This window comes from Megalobrama amblycephala, linkage group LG9, assembly GCF_018812025.1.
Source record: "Megalobrama amblycephala isolate DHTTF-2021 linkage group LG9, ASM1881202v1, whole genome shotgun sequence".
Taxonomy (NCBI): Eukaryota; Metazoa; Chordata; class Actinopteri; order Cypriniformes; family Xenocyprididae; genus Megalobrama; species Megalobrama amblycephala.
This window is the reverse complement of record NC_063052.1, coordinates 2,806,769-2,820,990: the sequence shown is the minus strand read 5'-3', so window position 1 is coordinate 2,820,990 and position 14,222 is coordinate 2,806,769. Positions and strand designations below refer to the sequence as shown.

At 37.8% G+C, this 14,222-nt stretch overlaps 1 protein-coding gene across 3 annotated transcripts in view; it reads left to right on the top strand.

The window, feature by feature from the left end:
- The window catches only part of gabbr1b (gamma-aminobutyric acid (GABA) B receptor, 1b), a 132,622-nt gene that overhangs the window by 94,417 nt on the left and 23,983 nt on the right, over positions 1-14,222 (top strand). For all 3 annotated transcript variants that reach the window (XM_048201193.1, XM_048201194.1, XM_048201195.1), the window contains exons 15-17: positions 5,811-5,888; positions 10,493-10,643; positions 13,198-13,330. In XM_048201193.1, the coding sequence (XP_048057150.1) occupies positions 5,811-5,888; positions 10,493-10,643; positions 13,198-13,330 (362 nt within the window). The remainder of the gene's footprint in view (positions 1-5,810; positions 5,889-10,492; positions 10,644-13,197; positions 13,331-14,222) is intronic.

Below are 14,222 nucleotides of genomic sequence, written 5' to 3'. Positions count from 1 at the left end.
ACAATTAAGGCCCCATTTACACTACTGTGTTTTCATTTTAAAATGCATAACTTTTGCATAACCGTAGCTACGGTTACGTCTATCGTTTACACTACTCCATTGTTTTCAACCCTCGAAAATGGAGACTTACTAAAATGTTGCAGAGCCCATTTTAGTTTGAAAATGCCAGGGTTTTCAAACTAAAACGGACAAAAACTGAGACTTTCAAAAACGATGGCATGGCTGCCCACGTTCGCTCTGCGTACCCTTGACGACTGTTGAAACAATAACATTGTTTACACTGAACAGCAATCTTTGCTGGCTTTTTGTCCTTTTTAGCAGGCATTGTGCAGTTAAACTCTGCATTTTTTTAATACTGCAGCTACCTGCATGTGCAAGAGGCAACTGTTTACACTTGTACGCACATGCCCAGTGCGTTTTCGGTCGTGTAGTGTAGACGGAGATTGTTTCTGAAATGCTGTGGAAACGTCAGTGTAGACGAGGATCGTTTTTCCACTTTAAAGCGCCGTTTTATAATGAAAACGCACTAGTGTAAACGGAGCCTAAATGTGAATTTAATTGAAGGCCCCTCACTTTCCAACACAATATTCGAAGGATCCCTATATAATATAATTTCCTCTTACCATTTAACTATAATTATTATACACATATAAACTGTCCATAGACTGTCCCAGGTCTGAAAAATGCCAAAGCACAGTACAATTGATTTGCCCTGATTTTGCAACATGTCTAGGAAAACTTTCCATTGTAAGTTAAATTAATAACATATTACATACATATAACATGATAGTAAAATGTAAAGTGTTGGAAATTTTATTGGTGCAGAGATGAGTTTTTGTATTTTGTGAAATATATGCAACTGCTTTTCTTTATCACTTAATTTGATGTAATACTAATAAATTGTATTTGTTAGGAACTGAACAGACATTAATGTTTACAGACATAAAGTATTAAAAATCAAAATGTTTATAAAAAGCACTTAGTTTGTACTGTTACGCACCCCTGAGTGGGCCCTGGAGAACTCTGATCAAGAACAAATTCAAGTGAGTTTTAAACATAACCAAGGAAATATTTAATCTCTAAAATGCTTATTTCTAAGTAGAAATTGAGTCATATGGTGATAAAATGGGCATTTATAAATAATTTTACTCCTTAAGATGACATTTTTATTCTTTCCACCAACTGCCAAACCTCATGCGCAGAATTGTGGGATATTAAAGAAGGAATACATCTATTCTGCCTTCAAAAGCCAACCAGATGAAAGCATCTTAGTAGACGGGATGTTACGCAAAAATTGGATTCGGATGTGCCTGGCTGGCTGCTTACCTCCGTGTAGGCAGCATTTTTCAGCCTGCAATTTACCACAATCCTGTGTGTGCAGGGCTGATGGTACAGTTTAAAGAAGTAAATTCATTTATAAATGGCCACATATGATTTTCTACTGAGACATAAGTACTGTAGTCATTAAATGCATTATGGTGCCTGTATGAAACCTCAAACCAATTTCCTTAGGAGGTGCCCTCATGCGTGAAATGCTGCATGTAACTGACTGTTCACCAACATAGCTGACTATGGACATTGACTATATGAAGTCCCAGAGTTCACAGTGCATGACAGAGCACAGTCTGCACCGGGTTCAAATATCTCTCCATAAACCTCTGATATAGAGTTGTGTCGATGTATAAATGTGGATTCCAGTGTAAAAAATTGATGGTATTAAAGGCTCACAGGAGCACAGTGACCTCCATTATTGCTAAATAAAAAGTGGTTTGAAGCTACTACAACTCTTCATGAATATGGCAGTGTGGCCAGATTGGTCATTTGGCCTATTCTGGCAAAGGTCAGACAGGTTAACAAGAATCCAAGGCCTCACTCACAGATGTTTAGAGCTTCTTTGAAGAGATCAGTGTTGTGGGATTGAAAGTCTAACAAGGCAAGCCCTGTAATAATGACTGGTCAATTTCAATACCGTCTTTTGGAAAGAAACGTTTATACAAGCAGCATCTGGAATACCAATGGAAGCCACATTCCATACAGCCGTATTTCCAGACTTAAGTATTCCATTTGAACTTCACACGCAATTCCCGATGTAGTGACAGGGGCCATCTCTCCTTTCATTTGCTTGTTAACCTCTTCGAATGACAAGTGTATTGTGACTGCAACCTCGGCTCTCGCACGCAGATTGGATCCTTTTCTCTCTTCTGTCGTTTGTTTTTGGTCTTTGTATTGGCGTCATTTCAGAAGCTGTCTTTTTGATCAGTGCGCCTGTGTTCCCCTGTTCAATCTGTCACATCTCTTTGTGCCTCTGTCGGTGCCCAGATCCTACGTCAATCCCTCTTTGTTTGACACAATAAAAAATAGAACTACATTTTAGCATTTTCTGAAGATAATATGAGTGGTTGCCCCTCTAGAACTCGCTGCCACTCTTCTACAGCGTTCTAGGTTGCTCCCATTATAGTGCAACTGCTAAAGTGTTGCTATGTAATTGCTAGGGTGTTCTGTGTGGTTTTTAAGCTGTTACTTCCTGGACCAAATCAAAAAACCTCACCAAAATGTGACTGAAGCTTGCCCATGAAAAACTTACCTCCACAACGCTAAATTAATGTATGGAGTTGCCAGGGCGTTGTTGTGCTGTTGCTAAATTTTTGCTAGCCATTTTTAGGGCATTGCTAGGTTGTTGTTTACTGGTCTAAGTCAAAAGAGTCCACCAAAATTGTGAGTGATGCTTGCCCATGAAAAAGTTACCTCCACAGTGCAGGGTTACTGTAGGAAGTTGCTTGGGTGTTGTTGTGCTGTTGCTAAGGTGTTGCTAGGGCCTTTCTAGGTGGTTATTTTCTGTCCCAAAATGTAAAAAAAAAAAACCCACCATAACCCAAAAGCCACCTCTAAAATGTTAGTGTGATGTGGGTGGTATTGTTATGCTGTTGCTAAGATTTTGCAAGGTGGTTGCTAGGGCATTGCTACGTGGTTATTTACTGTCCCAAAAAAAAAAAAAAAAAAAAAAACACCAAAATGTGAGTGATACTTGCCCATGTAAAGTTTTCCTAGATAATCCTAATGTAGGTAGTTACCAGGGTGTTGTTGTGCTGTTTATAGGTGGTTGCTAGGGCATTGTTAGGTGGTTATTTACTGTTTCAAAATCAAAAGAGTCTACCAAAATGTGAATGATGCTTGCCCATGCAGAAATAGGTGTTGCTAGACATAAAAAAGACATTGCCAAGCCAATGCGAAAGCTACCTCCACGATGCTATGATAATGTGGGTGTTTGCCAGGTTGTTGTTGTGTTGTTGCTATAGTGACCTAGAAGTTCAAATTATGCAATGATAATGGTGAAGTTTGCCTTTGCAAGCACCACTAAATGTGGTTTTATTGGGCCCACCATTAAAAAGTAACTTGTTGCCTTTATCACGAGTTTAGCATCAGGCTTATTAGTGTTGAGTCCTTAACTGGATGAAATTGATTTCAGAATGAAACTGCAGGAAGATCTACAGGGAGAGACCAAAGCAAGCTAAGAAAATACTATCTTAACTGTGGAAATTAGTTTTTTCGGCATTCCTTCTCATGCCTGTATTGTACAGCGCTTCCAGAGCCTTTCTTTCTTCCTCTCTCTGTCTCCTTTCCCTCTTTTTCAAGTCTCCCCGGGGGAAGCCCAAGCTGCCTGGAGTAATTATGCTTAATGATCACCTGATAATTATAATAGTTCTCACTTAAGCTAATTTCTTGTTGTGTTTGGGGGTGGAGGCCCTCAGAGCCCTGCACAGATCTTTGTTGCCCGCCAGTGTGCGTTTGAGAAGGAGAGTGAGGGCGTGCATGAAAGAAAATGGAGAAATGGAGCAAGAGGGGGAGAACGTAATAGAAGATAAATTCCTCTGTCTTACGGTTCTCACTCAAGCACCGCTGATACGGTGGTACGCAATTACAGCGCTTTCTATAAAGCTGATTTTAGGGGAGAGCAACCCTGTTGTGCATTCTCATTTAAAGCTCAGCTGATACGCCTGGTGGAAAATAAGGATTGATGATAGATCTGTTTTCAGTCTGTTTGTCTAATCCAAGTGTTGTTTGGTCTCTAAAGGCTGCCCAAAATCTGATCCAGCCTCACAGTATTGATTTACAGCAATGTGTAGTGACATTTCTCTTTCCTTTGTTCCTCCTTCTCAGACTTTCATTTGATCTGTTTTCCCCTCCTTCCTTTCATCACCTAAAGCCAATGCGAAATCTGATTTTTCCCTGTTTACTTTTGTATTACATATTCCTATGTAATACAAGAGATTAGACTGTACAGAAATTGAAATCTACAGGTAACGCTAATACACACTAAATACACAGTCACGCAATGCTGATGTTGTTAATATTAACAATTTGAGAACAAAGTATAACAATAATAATAATTTGCATGGTTTGATGTGATATGAGCAAAGCGATCATTGGATTTAATCACCTTTGGTAGCGCGATTTATTGTAATGCTTTTTTCCCCTCAGTTGGTCAGAACAGAAGTGGCAGATTAGTTACTTATATGTTCAGATGACATTTTGGTGACTGACAGCCACACATTCTCCTCAAAACATTAGATTAATCTGCGCTGAAGAGCCGTGCTGATGCACAACCCACGTAAAGATGATAATTACGAAAATAGCTGCAATTTCAGGTTTCAAACAGAGATGGCGACAAAGAGGTGAAACTTACGGACTGCAGCTTTAAAGAGAAACAATAAATAAAGACAATAAATAGACAGCTTTCTTTTGAGTTGTACTTTTGGGTCTTCATGCAACAACAACAAATTCAGTATGACTAATCTGATTCACAAACAAATGATTCATGACTTTAAAGAGTTGGTTCTTTGTCAACAGTGAAAAATACTCACAAATCAGATGTAAACAAGTGACTTATTGTTGTGAATTGGACTCCACTGGTCAAAGAAGTTCTAAAAATCTGACACCAATCCACAAGTTTGACTCAAAATGAAGAGAACAGTGAAGCCCTGTTTACACTGACAGCATGGTCATGATGAATGTTTAATTTTCATTTACTCACCCTCATGTCGTTCCAAACCCATACAATCTTCGGAATACAAATGAAGATATTTTTAATATTCTCTCATCATTGTTAATCCACTGAAATTCCACACAATCACAAATTCCACACAATCACAAATTTTCAAGCTTCAAAAAGTTCATAAAGAGCATGTAAAAGTAACCATATGAATCCAAGTCTTCTGCAGAGATATGGTGGCTTTTATATGATGAACAGATTTGATTAGTCTTTTATTCAGATATGAACATTAATCAACAAACATACATAGAGCACATCAAAAAATACAATAGCAATTTGATGTGCTCTTTACATATGTGCTGATCAATAATTATATGTGAATAAAAGGCTAAATTAAATCTGTTCATAGTATAAAGCAATTGTGCCTCTTCAGAGACTTGGAATAAACTGTGCAATTCATATGGATAAGAATTATTTAACTCTTGTGGCTGGATGATCAGAGAATATAAAAAATATCTTTTTGGGGTTTACTAAGCGATATAAGTAAAAATGTTGTTCATATTTACATGATGTTTTTAAAAGCTGAAACAAACCATTTTCTTAAGTGCATGTTAATGGGGTCAACCTGCACTCCCACTGGTAGTCACCACTTTGCATCTCTGCTCATTTGCATAAAATTTCCAATGCATAAACATTACTTCTCCTTAAATATCCTATTTCAAAAACATGCCACATTATAGAGGAAAAATGTTTTACGAATGCCATTTGATGTTGACTTTAAACTGTTTCTCAGTTGCACTCTCTCCCTTTCTCTCGGCAGGAGGAAGCTACAAAAAGATTGGATACTATGATATGACCAAAGGCAATCTCTCTTGGTATGGGAATGACAGGTGGATAGGTGAGTACACATTTGTCTCTCTCATCTCCCATATATGTTCTTGTTTATCACTGTCTGAAGCACTCTTCTCTGTTTTAAACCTCCTCTCACACAATCACTCACATTATTACTCTCACCATTCTTCTGCGTCTCTCCAAGTGTCACAGTTGCACATTCTAGGCCCCGCCCCCAAAACGACGAGAACCGTGGACGACAGACTGCTACGGGACATTAATCAATCAGTCAGTCAAATTCTGTTTAGCATTCTGTCCGTGAGGGCAGCAGCACTGCGGAAGCTCTGCATGGCTCTACAAAAAAAAAAAAAGACAAATGAATGCCATTAGAAAACCGCCAGGAGTTAATTCCAATCATAAATTGAGCAAGCGCACTGATAAAAATTGCGTGCAATATAGAATGAGTGATGGTTTCATTTAATCTTTTTAATTGTATTTGATGACCAGTTCACGCTCAGTGTTGCTGATGGTGCACTGAGAAGATGCCAACTGACAGCTGAAAACAACACAAATCAGAAGCAGCCCAGGCTGTTCCCCAGCTGCCTCCAAGCACGTGCTAACCTTGACTGGACGAGTTCAAATCATCCAATCAGCACAGGCGACATCATGTGCCTCAGCTGATTGTCTTTGCCTGTTATTTAAACCCTCATGGGCTCTGCACGGAGCTTTTGCTTTTGAAAAGCATCCTTGAGCTCTGTGATAGCGGCCTGGGTTTGCTGGTTTATAATATTGGCGGTACGATTCCACATCACCGTGCTCATTATATGACCATTTCTATGCCTAGACATTTCCCTAGATGTGCTCTCTGTGGGCTTACTCTGTTTTGAACTTGCTTATTAGCTTATTAAAAACTCACTGAAGCAGAGAGCACCATGGCAACTGTAGCACGTAGGTATTGCGAAATGCGCTAATTGCGATTTTCACAAGCCGCATCGGGGGCCTTGTGATGGAACCTGTTTTTCATTTATTTACCCAGCTTGCAGCTGGGAATAGTGCCCGCAGAATTGTCGTACACCCCAGGTGGCTCACACAGTCTGGCACCTTTAACTTCTGCATTAGTTGTCGATGATAGATCTCTTTCGAGGTCAACGCTTTAACAGCAACCCTTGACTGTGCCAGACTGGGAGTCTGCCGGCGAGGTGAAAGGTCATCCTGCGTCTTTGATCATGACTAGGTGAACAGGAATGCAAGATCATCAAAGTTAGAAGGGTTCAGTAAATGGCGACAGATGACCCTTGAGGCGGTGTTGTGCCATCTGGAAATGTACGCACAAACGCCACCCATCACCGCCCAACTTTTCACCTTGCCGCCATGGTCACTGGCGCTCCTGGACAGCGTATTCCAGGGAGACGGCAGCGGTGTGGAGCTAAAAATAATCAGTGCTGTGATGTGCTGAAATAAAGGCCTCTTGAAGGAGAGGTGACTTTGCTCCAGATTGGATGCCACGTGTTGACCGATCGCTTGCGATTTTCTCACTCTCTATCTACATCTCTCGTCCGTACGCTCTGCAAATTGAAGGTTACATCCTTCATCTCCCAGCTGAATGGGATCGGTTGAATCTTTAGGTTCAATTGTTTCTTGCTGTTACCCATCCACTTCACTGGCCTCGCTCGTTCTCTCTCACTCTCCCCGGTCGCCCCTGACAACCACTGCATCTGCGCCTTGTTCTCTCATCGCTGTAGCAACCATTATGGGTCTTGGTCGTCATGGCAACATACTGTCCCGATTCTACCATCAAGGACAGGGAGAGGTATTAAACAGCACAAGCTCTCTAGCCCGCTGAATACATACGAACTCACACATTTACAGCCATTTACATTCGTCACACATTCGCTGTTGACCTAAATTGCTTTAGAGGCATCTAAATGAAATCAAACTTTGTTAACGTTGTTAATTCCTGGTGCATGATTTATCAGCGCATGACAAAATATTTGATTTGAATAATATTGAACTGCTTCTAATATGACTTTCCTTTTCACCAAGCTTTTTTATTTTTCATCACCTTCTTTTGCAATCTAATCAATTCCAATTTTACTCTGAAATATGCCACTTTATGGCTGTAAATGGGTTGCCAACCCCTTTTCATGTACAGTCAACACCCAATTGACTGTTAATATCTATGAATTGTATTATCCAATCAAAACAATGAGCTGCAAGTAAATGCGTTCACTCAGCTCCACAAGGATTGCAGCTCCTCACAGATCGCAAGTTAATTTTAACTCCATAGCAACACTGCAACGTTAACATTCTGACCTGAAACACCATAGCAACCACTTTCTATTTCCACAAACCACTTAAACTCGTGTGTCGTGCCATATCACATCCTGGGTCTATCTCTTAAGATTGTTCCAGCATCAGTGCTGCTCCACGCTGTTTCCCAGCATCCCAGAATCTGTCTGTTGGCCATTTTCTCCCCCGAGCAGTTGTGTTCAGTTGGATCTCCCACTCTCCTTTAATCAATATCGGGGAGATCCACGAGGGAGATGGCTTTATGTGAACCTCTAATTAAGACTGACAGCCGCTGCGCTTATCAGATGCTCTGGCGAGGGGTTCCGGTGGGGCCGCATGGGCACTACAAGTCCTGTCGAGCTTGAGGCCCTGGGCTTCATAAAAAACCATCAGCTCTAGAGATAGATGTTTCAAGCTGTGTGGTCCCCAGACAATTTGTCACTCACAAAAGAATGTGACTCTATACATCTTGTGTGCAGCCCACCCGTTGTAGGAAGATGACCACAAATGCACCCTGTCGTCTTTTGTTGTTGCTAAATGGCCTGCCGATTACCCGTCTGGAGGCAGTGAAACAGTCTGTGATGGTATCGCTTCACAGAGACCAGAGGGGGAGAAGCTTTAGTCAAATGGCAGTGAGGTGAAATTCGATAGCTATCGCTCTCTCTGCAGACTTCAATTCAGCCAGTTTATCATAAGAGAGAGAGAGAGAGAAATGGAGGCTGAGAGGGAGGTAAAGTGACTCATAACTGGCTCAGAGAACAACAGTTCAGAGCTGCTCTCCTTTTCTTTCTCTTGCTCAGTTGTTTCGTTATTAAATATACATGATCATTACATAAATTATAAGTAAATAGCAAATATTATATAAGCTTAACCATTTTAGTATTTTTATATACTTTTATACACAGAAAAAAAATGCTGAAAATTTTACTTTCAAATAACTTTCACTCATTGACATTTTGAAGTAGAAAGACTGAAATTTTCTAGTAAAATCTTCTCTAGTAATGATTGTTTTATTGTAGTTTTTGTTCATATTTTGACTTATTTTATATTTTCAGTTTTAGTCATTTTTAATGTACTTTTGTTGTTTTTAGTCGTTTTTTAATATTTATATTTAGCTTTAAATTATTTTTAAATTTGTTTTTTTTTAGTACTTCAACAAGTTTTTCATCTAATATTTATATTTTATTTTATTGCAGCTTTATTTTAGTTAACAAAAATGATTTTAATAGATTTAGTTAGCAATAGCAGCATTGGCTTAAAAGATGAGTAGTTCATATACATGCAAATGTGAATATGTATAACAATATTTTTAATTTTGTAGCTGTGATGCTACTAGCTACATGCAGGTCATGGTGCTCATGTGGGAAATGGAGGTTTGAGTCGGACTTGCATCGTGCTCCAATCCCCTTCCCTCTTACTCATTCCCTAATGATTTCTTGTCTTTTCTCTACTGGATCTGTTTAACCCTTTAAAACCGGATGTGTCATCGGCGACACACCCAACCAAGCTGTATTCATGTTACCGTAACTCTTGAACCGTTTGCGCCATCGTAATAATTCAGATTGCTGCAGACAGTAGATATAAGGGTTATTACGGTAATTTCGTGCCTTCTGTCCACAAATGGCAGCCGCTTTCGGGGAGAGCGGGTTGAAGGAAAATTTGAACGGAGAGATATGGAGCGCGGCAGTTTAGGGAGTTTTGAATCGCATAAATAATAGAAGAAACAAACAAAAACATGGTGAAGGAGTACACAGTCAATTGGGATGATTTTTGATAAGACATGGGAGGAGTCTAAGTGAGACTCACATTTCGCATTTGCTGTGTGCATCTGTATAATGTGTCCGTGCGGTAAATGTATGTGTGCCGATGCGTGCATATGTAGTATATATATAAAAAAAATTCTCCTGAATGAAAACTGTGCACCCAAGTGTCACAAAATGACTTGTATATATGTAATATAGTTGAATTTTTGAAGTTTGAAGTGTTAGATTCTTTCGATCATCATTTTTCTCTTTTTTTTCTAAATAAAAATCAGAAAATGTATTATTATTTTTTTTATTTTCATCTATTTAAATTCTATTTACAAACTCACCATATACATTAATGGTCAATAACTGTAATTTATTGAAAGCCAGTTGTTTTCTGAAAAAAATGACACCTTGCACTTGAAGATAGCACATTGTTAGAGAATTTTATAATAAAAAAAACCCATTATATGTGAAAACGGGCTATTTTAGCTTTAGGTTCTAAAGGGTTAATGAGGGCAAAAATCCTTATTTAGAAATCTTTATTTTTTATGTTATTCATGAAAGTGTTGCCAAGTTATTTTTAGTATAATATAAAATAATATACTACTAAAAAGCCTCATTTTTTTCCCTCCAGGCTCTGGCCCACCTGCTGATCAGACAGTGGTGATTCAGAAGTTTAGATATTTGTCACAAAAACTCTTCGTCTCAGTTTCTGTTTTCGCTGGCTTGGGCATTTTAATGGGGATCGTTTGCCTCACCTTTAACATTTACAACAGCAACGTCAGGTATGTTTAGCCGTATACTCCTGCTTGCAGGCATGTGTGCGTTTATATTGCGTACCCATGTGTGAGTACAGTGCAGCATGTTACATGCATGCAGTTATCTGGTGTTTTCATCTTCTTAATCTCCTCACATTCACACATTTATGCATTCTGTCTGTGTAGAAACACACTGGACTCAAACAGGCTGATGCATTATGAATAGCAATAGCAATACACACATATACAGATATATTTGGACTAATGTGTGTTTCAGTCTTTTTATCTTATTGACACTTAAACTTTCAACTAGATTTTCTCAACAGACAGCTTAAGCTAATACCCTGAACTCTTACAAATCTTGTCGTGCGTGTGGGTAAATGTGTGAGTGCATCAATGAATCTGCATGTTTCTTTGTGTGATGATAAGACACGGGAGTCTAAGTACTATTCCACTGTGAGAGATTATCTGAATTAGCTGAATGTGAGTTCACTACACTAGCAAAAATTACCAGAAAGTACTAGACTAAATCATTCTAGACTATATGAAGAGATTGGTTCCAAAACGCAATAACTTTGTTTTCTTTACCAAGAAAGTGTCAAGATCAAAACCACTATTTTCTGTTTCAAACTTTCACATAGCATCTTGTGGTTATAAAAACATAAAAAATTCAAATCTACATTTTGATTTTAAAAGGTTTGGTATAAAAACGTATCATTTTTTCCCCAAAATGCAATAAGTCCATGACACGTTTTTTTTTTTCTTTTCAAAATGCAATTAATCCATCAATATAAAATTGATTTGTCTTATTGAAATTACAGAGCAAAGTAAGTTGATTCACATATATGACAGCCTCTGAACTTTGTCAATACTAATCTTATATACAGGCATTTTATTAAAAATATTCAGCCGTCGCTCCCAAAATGAATTCAACGAGTCATCTTGTTAATGTTATAAATGAATTATGTCTCCATTTGTCATTACCGATTAAAGAGTATCTGGCGCCACCGCACGGTTCAAATAAACACATTTGCCGAGTACATTGGTATTAAAAACGGCTTTTAAAAACTGTCCGTGATTCAGTTTTGGTGACCGTGACAGAAGTTTGATGCTGTCGTGGAACAAGCAACAGCCAGCAGTTTTCCTCCTCTCGACTCGAGTGCCTCATCTTCTTAATTTCCTTACGTAAATGATTGCATTTCGATGACTTACGTTTCTTACCCACCGCAGAAACCACCACAGGTTTATCAATGCCATCAAAACTATTAATTTTTCTGTTTTTGTTGATCACAAAGTAAGGAAAACTAGGAAGCCGGCTGTATTCAGAGCACCGCAATTACTGTTTAGTGCGTGGAATGGTTCGCTTTGATTGGTTGAATGGATATATCACATTCTGCAGAGAAAGGAGATTAGCGTTTGTCGCGTTTTGGAAAGAAAGGGAGAAAACATGACAGAATAACATGACGGATATCGCATTTTGCACAAAATTAATAAATGACTTTTCAATATCGACCAGATAAAATACTACGGAAGAGGATTAGGGCCAAGCAATAATAAAAAAAAGAAACATCTCGAGATTAAATTTGTTAAATTTCGAGAAAAAACTCGTTAAATTTCTAGAAAAAGGTTGAGATAAAATGTTGAGAATAAACTCATTAAATTACGAGAAAAAAACTCGTTAAATTTCAAGAAAAAAGTCGAGATAAAATGTTGAGAATAAACATTAAATTATGAGAAAAAAGTCGTTAAATTACGAGAACAAATTCGTTAAATTACGAATTTGTTCTCATAATTTAACAGCTTTTTTCTTGTAATTTAATGACTTTATTCTCAACATTTTATCTCAACTTTTTTTTCTCAAAATTTAACGACTTTTTTTCTCATAATTTAACGAATTTGTTCTCATAATCTAACCATTTTTTTCTCGTAATTTAATGAGTTTATTCTCAACATTTTATTTCAACTTTTTTCTCGAAATTTAATGAGTTTTTTCTCAAAATTTAACAACTTTAATCCCGAGATGGTTTTATTTTTTTATTATTGCTTGGCCCTAATCCTCTTCCGTACAATACTGATTTTGGCGGAAACTAATTTTTTTTTAAAATGCCGTTTATCGCGTTTTGGAACCAAACTCTTTATATATATATATATATATATATATATATATATATATATATATATATATATATATATATATTTGTATCACAATACCACACATAGAACAAAAGGTTCTGTATAGAACCTTTTAGGGGTTCCCATCATGAGGTCATTTTATGTATTTAGTTTTAATGAATTCATTTTTTTTTTAATTAAATTTTTGGTTTGGTTAAATTTTATGAATTAAACAGCTCTTAATCACATACTAAATCACTAGAAAAAAATTAAATAACCTGACTGTTAAACATGACATTATTATGCAATCATTTAAGGCATTTCTCCTAGTCTAGAGTGATGGCACTACCACACTACTTGTGTATTTGGAAATATCTGTTCCACGTATGAACCTGTTGTTTTAACATACATGTCTTTGCAAACATCTGCATTTTGCAGATTCAGCAATATGTATGTCCATATGTTAAAGGTACATTCAAAACTCCCAGCCTTACCTGAATAACATGACGGCAGTCGGCTGTATGATGGCTCTGGCTGCTGTTTTTCCTCTGGGAATCGATGGACTGCACGTACGGAACTCTCAGTTTCCTGTGGTCTGTCAGGTAAGTGCTCAGGAATTCTGGCTAATGCCATTTTGTGATTTATATTAATGTTATTTGTAGTAGTAGTAATTGAGTTTATAAAACCTCCTCAGACACTTTTCTTCAGAAGGGCTTTAAAGAGGCATTTTTTTTCTCCCCTGAGGCCCACTGATAAGGTTAGTCAGGGTTTCTTGCATCAAAAAATATAAATTATTTAGTTTTTCATGACCATTTTTCACCCTCTCTCAGACCCTTAAGTATTAAACACACTTGTTTTGCCGCCTTGCTTTCAGGCATCTATATATATATATATGCCCTCTTCGGTTACATTTACTTACAGGTCACAGGCTTGCCGTCAGGTCCAATTTATTTTGCACTGCCCCTTCCTTCAGTAACAGCATCTTAGCAAAGCCTAACACCGTGTCTACACCGGACACGACCGTTAGAAGCTAGAAGCTGTCTACACTGTACACAACAAAGCGACCGTTGCAAATCCATTTGTCCTTCCTATGAGATGTATCGTGAGTGTTTGGAGTACGTCATAAATAGAACGAGGCATCGGTTTACCGTCAGGGATTTGTCATGTCACGGCACATCCAGTGTAGTCAGCATCACTGATTATAATGGGTTCTATTATCTTTTGACGCATCACATCACGCCACTCAGAGTCACGCCACTAAGATCAGAATGAGTTGTTTTTGCAGCTTATTTTAATAAATGTACTTTTTGGACAGGGGAGGAAGTTTCAGATCTGAATGTTACAGTATGATTACATTTAGGGATACACATTATATATTAGAACAAAATCGGTTATCAGCTATTATAGATATTAGATATTCATTGTTTTTATTTATCAGTATTTATCGATATTGGATATTTAATTGTGCTTGCTCATTTCTCCTATTTTTACATT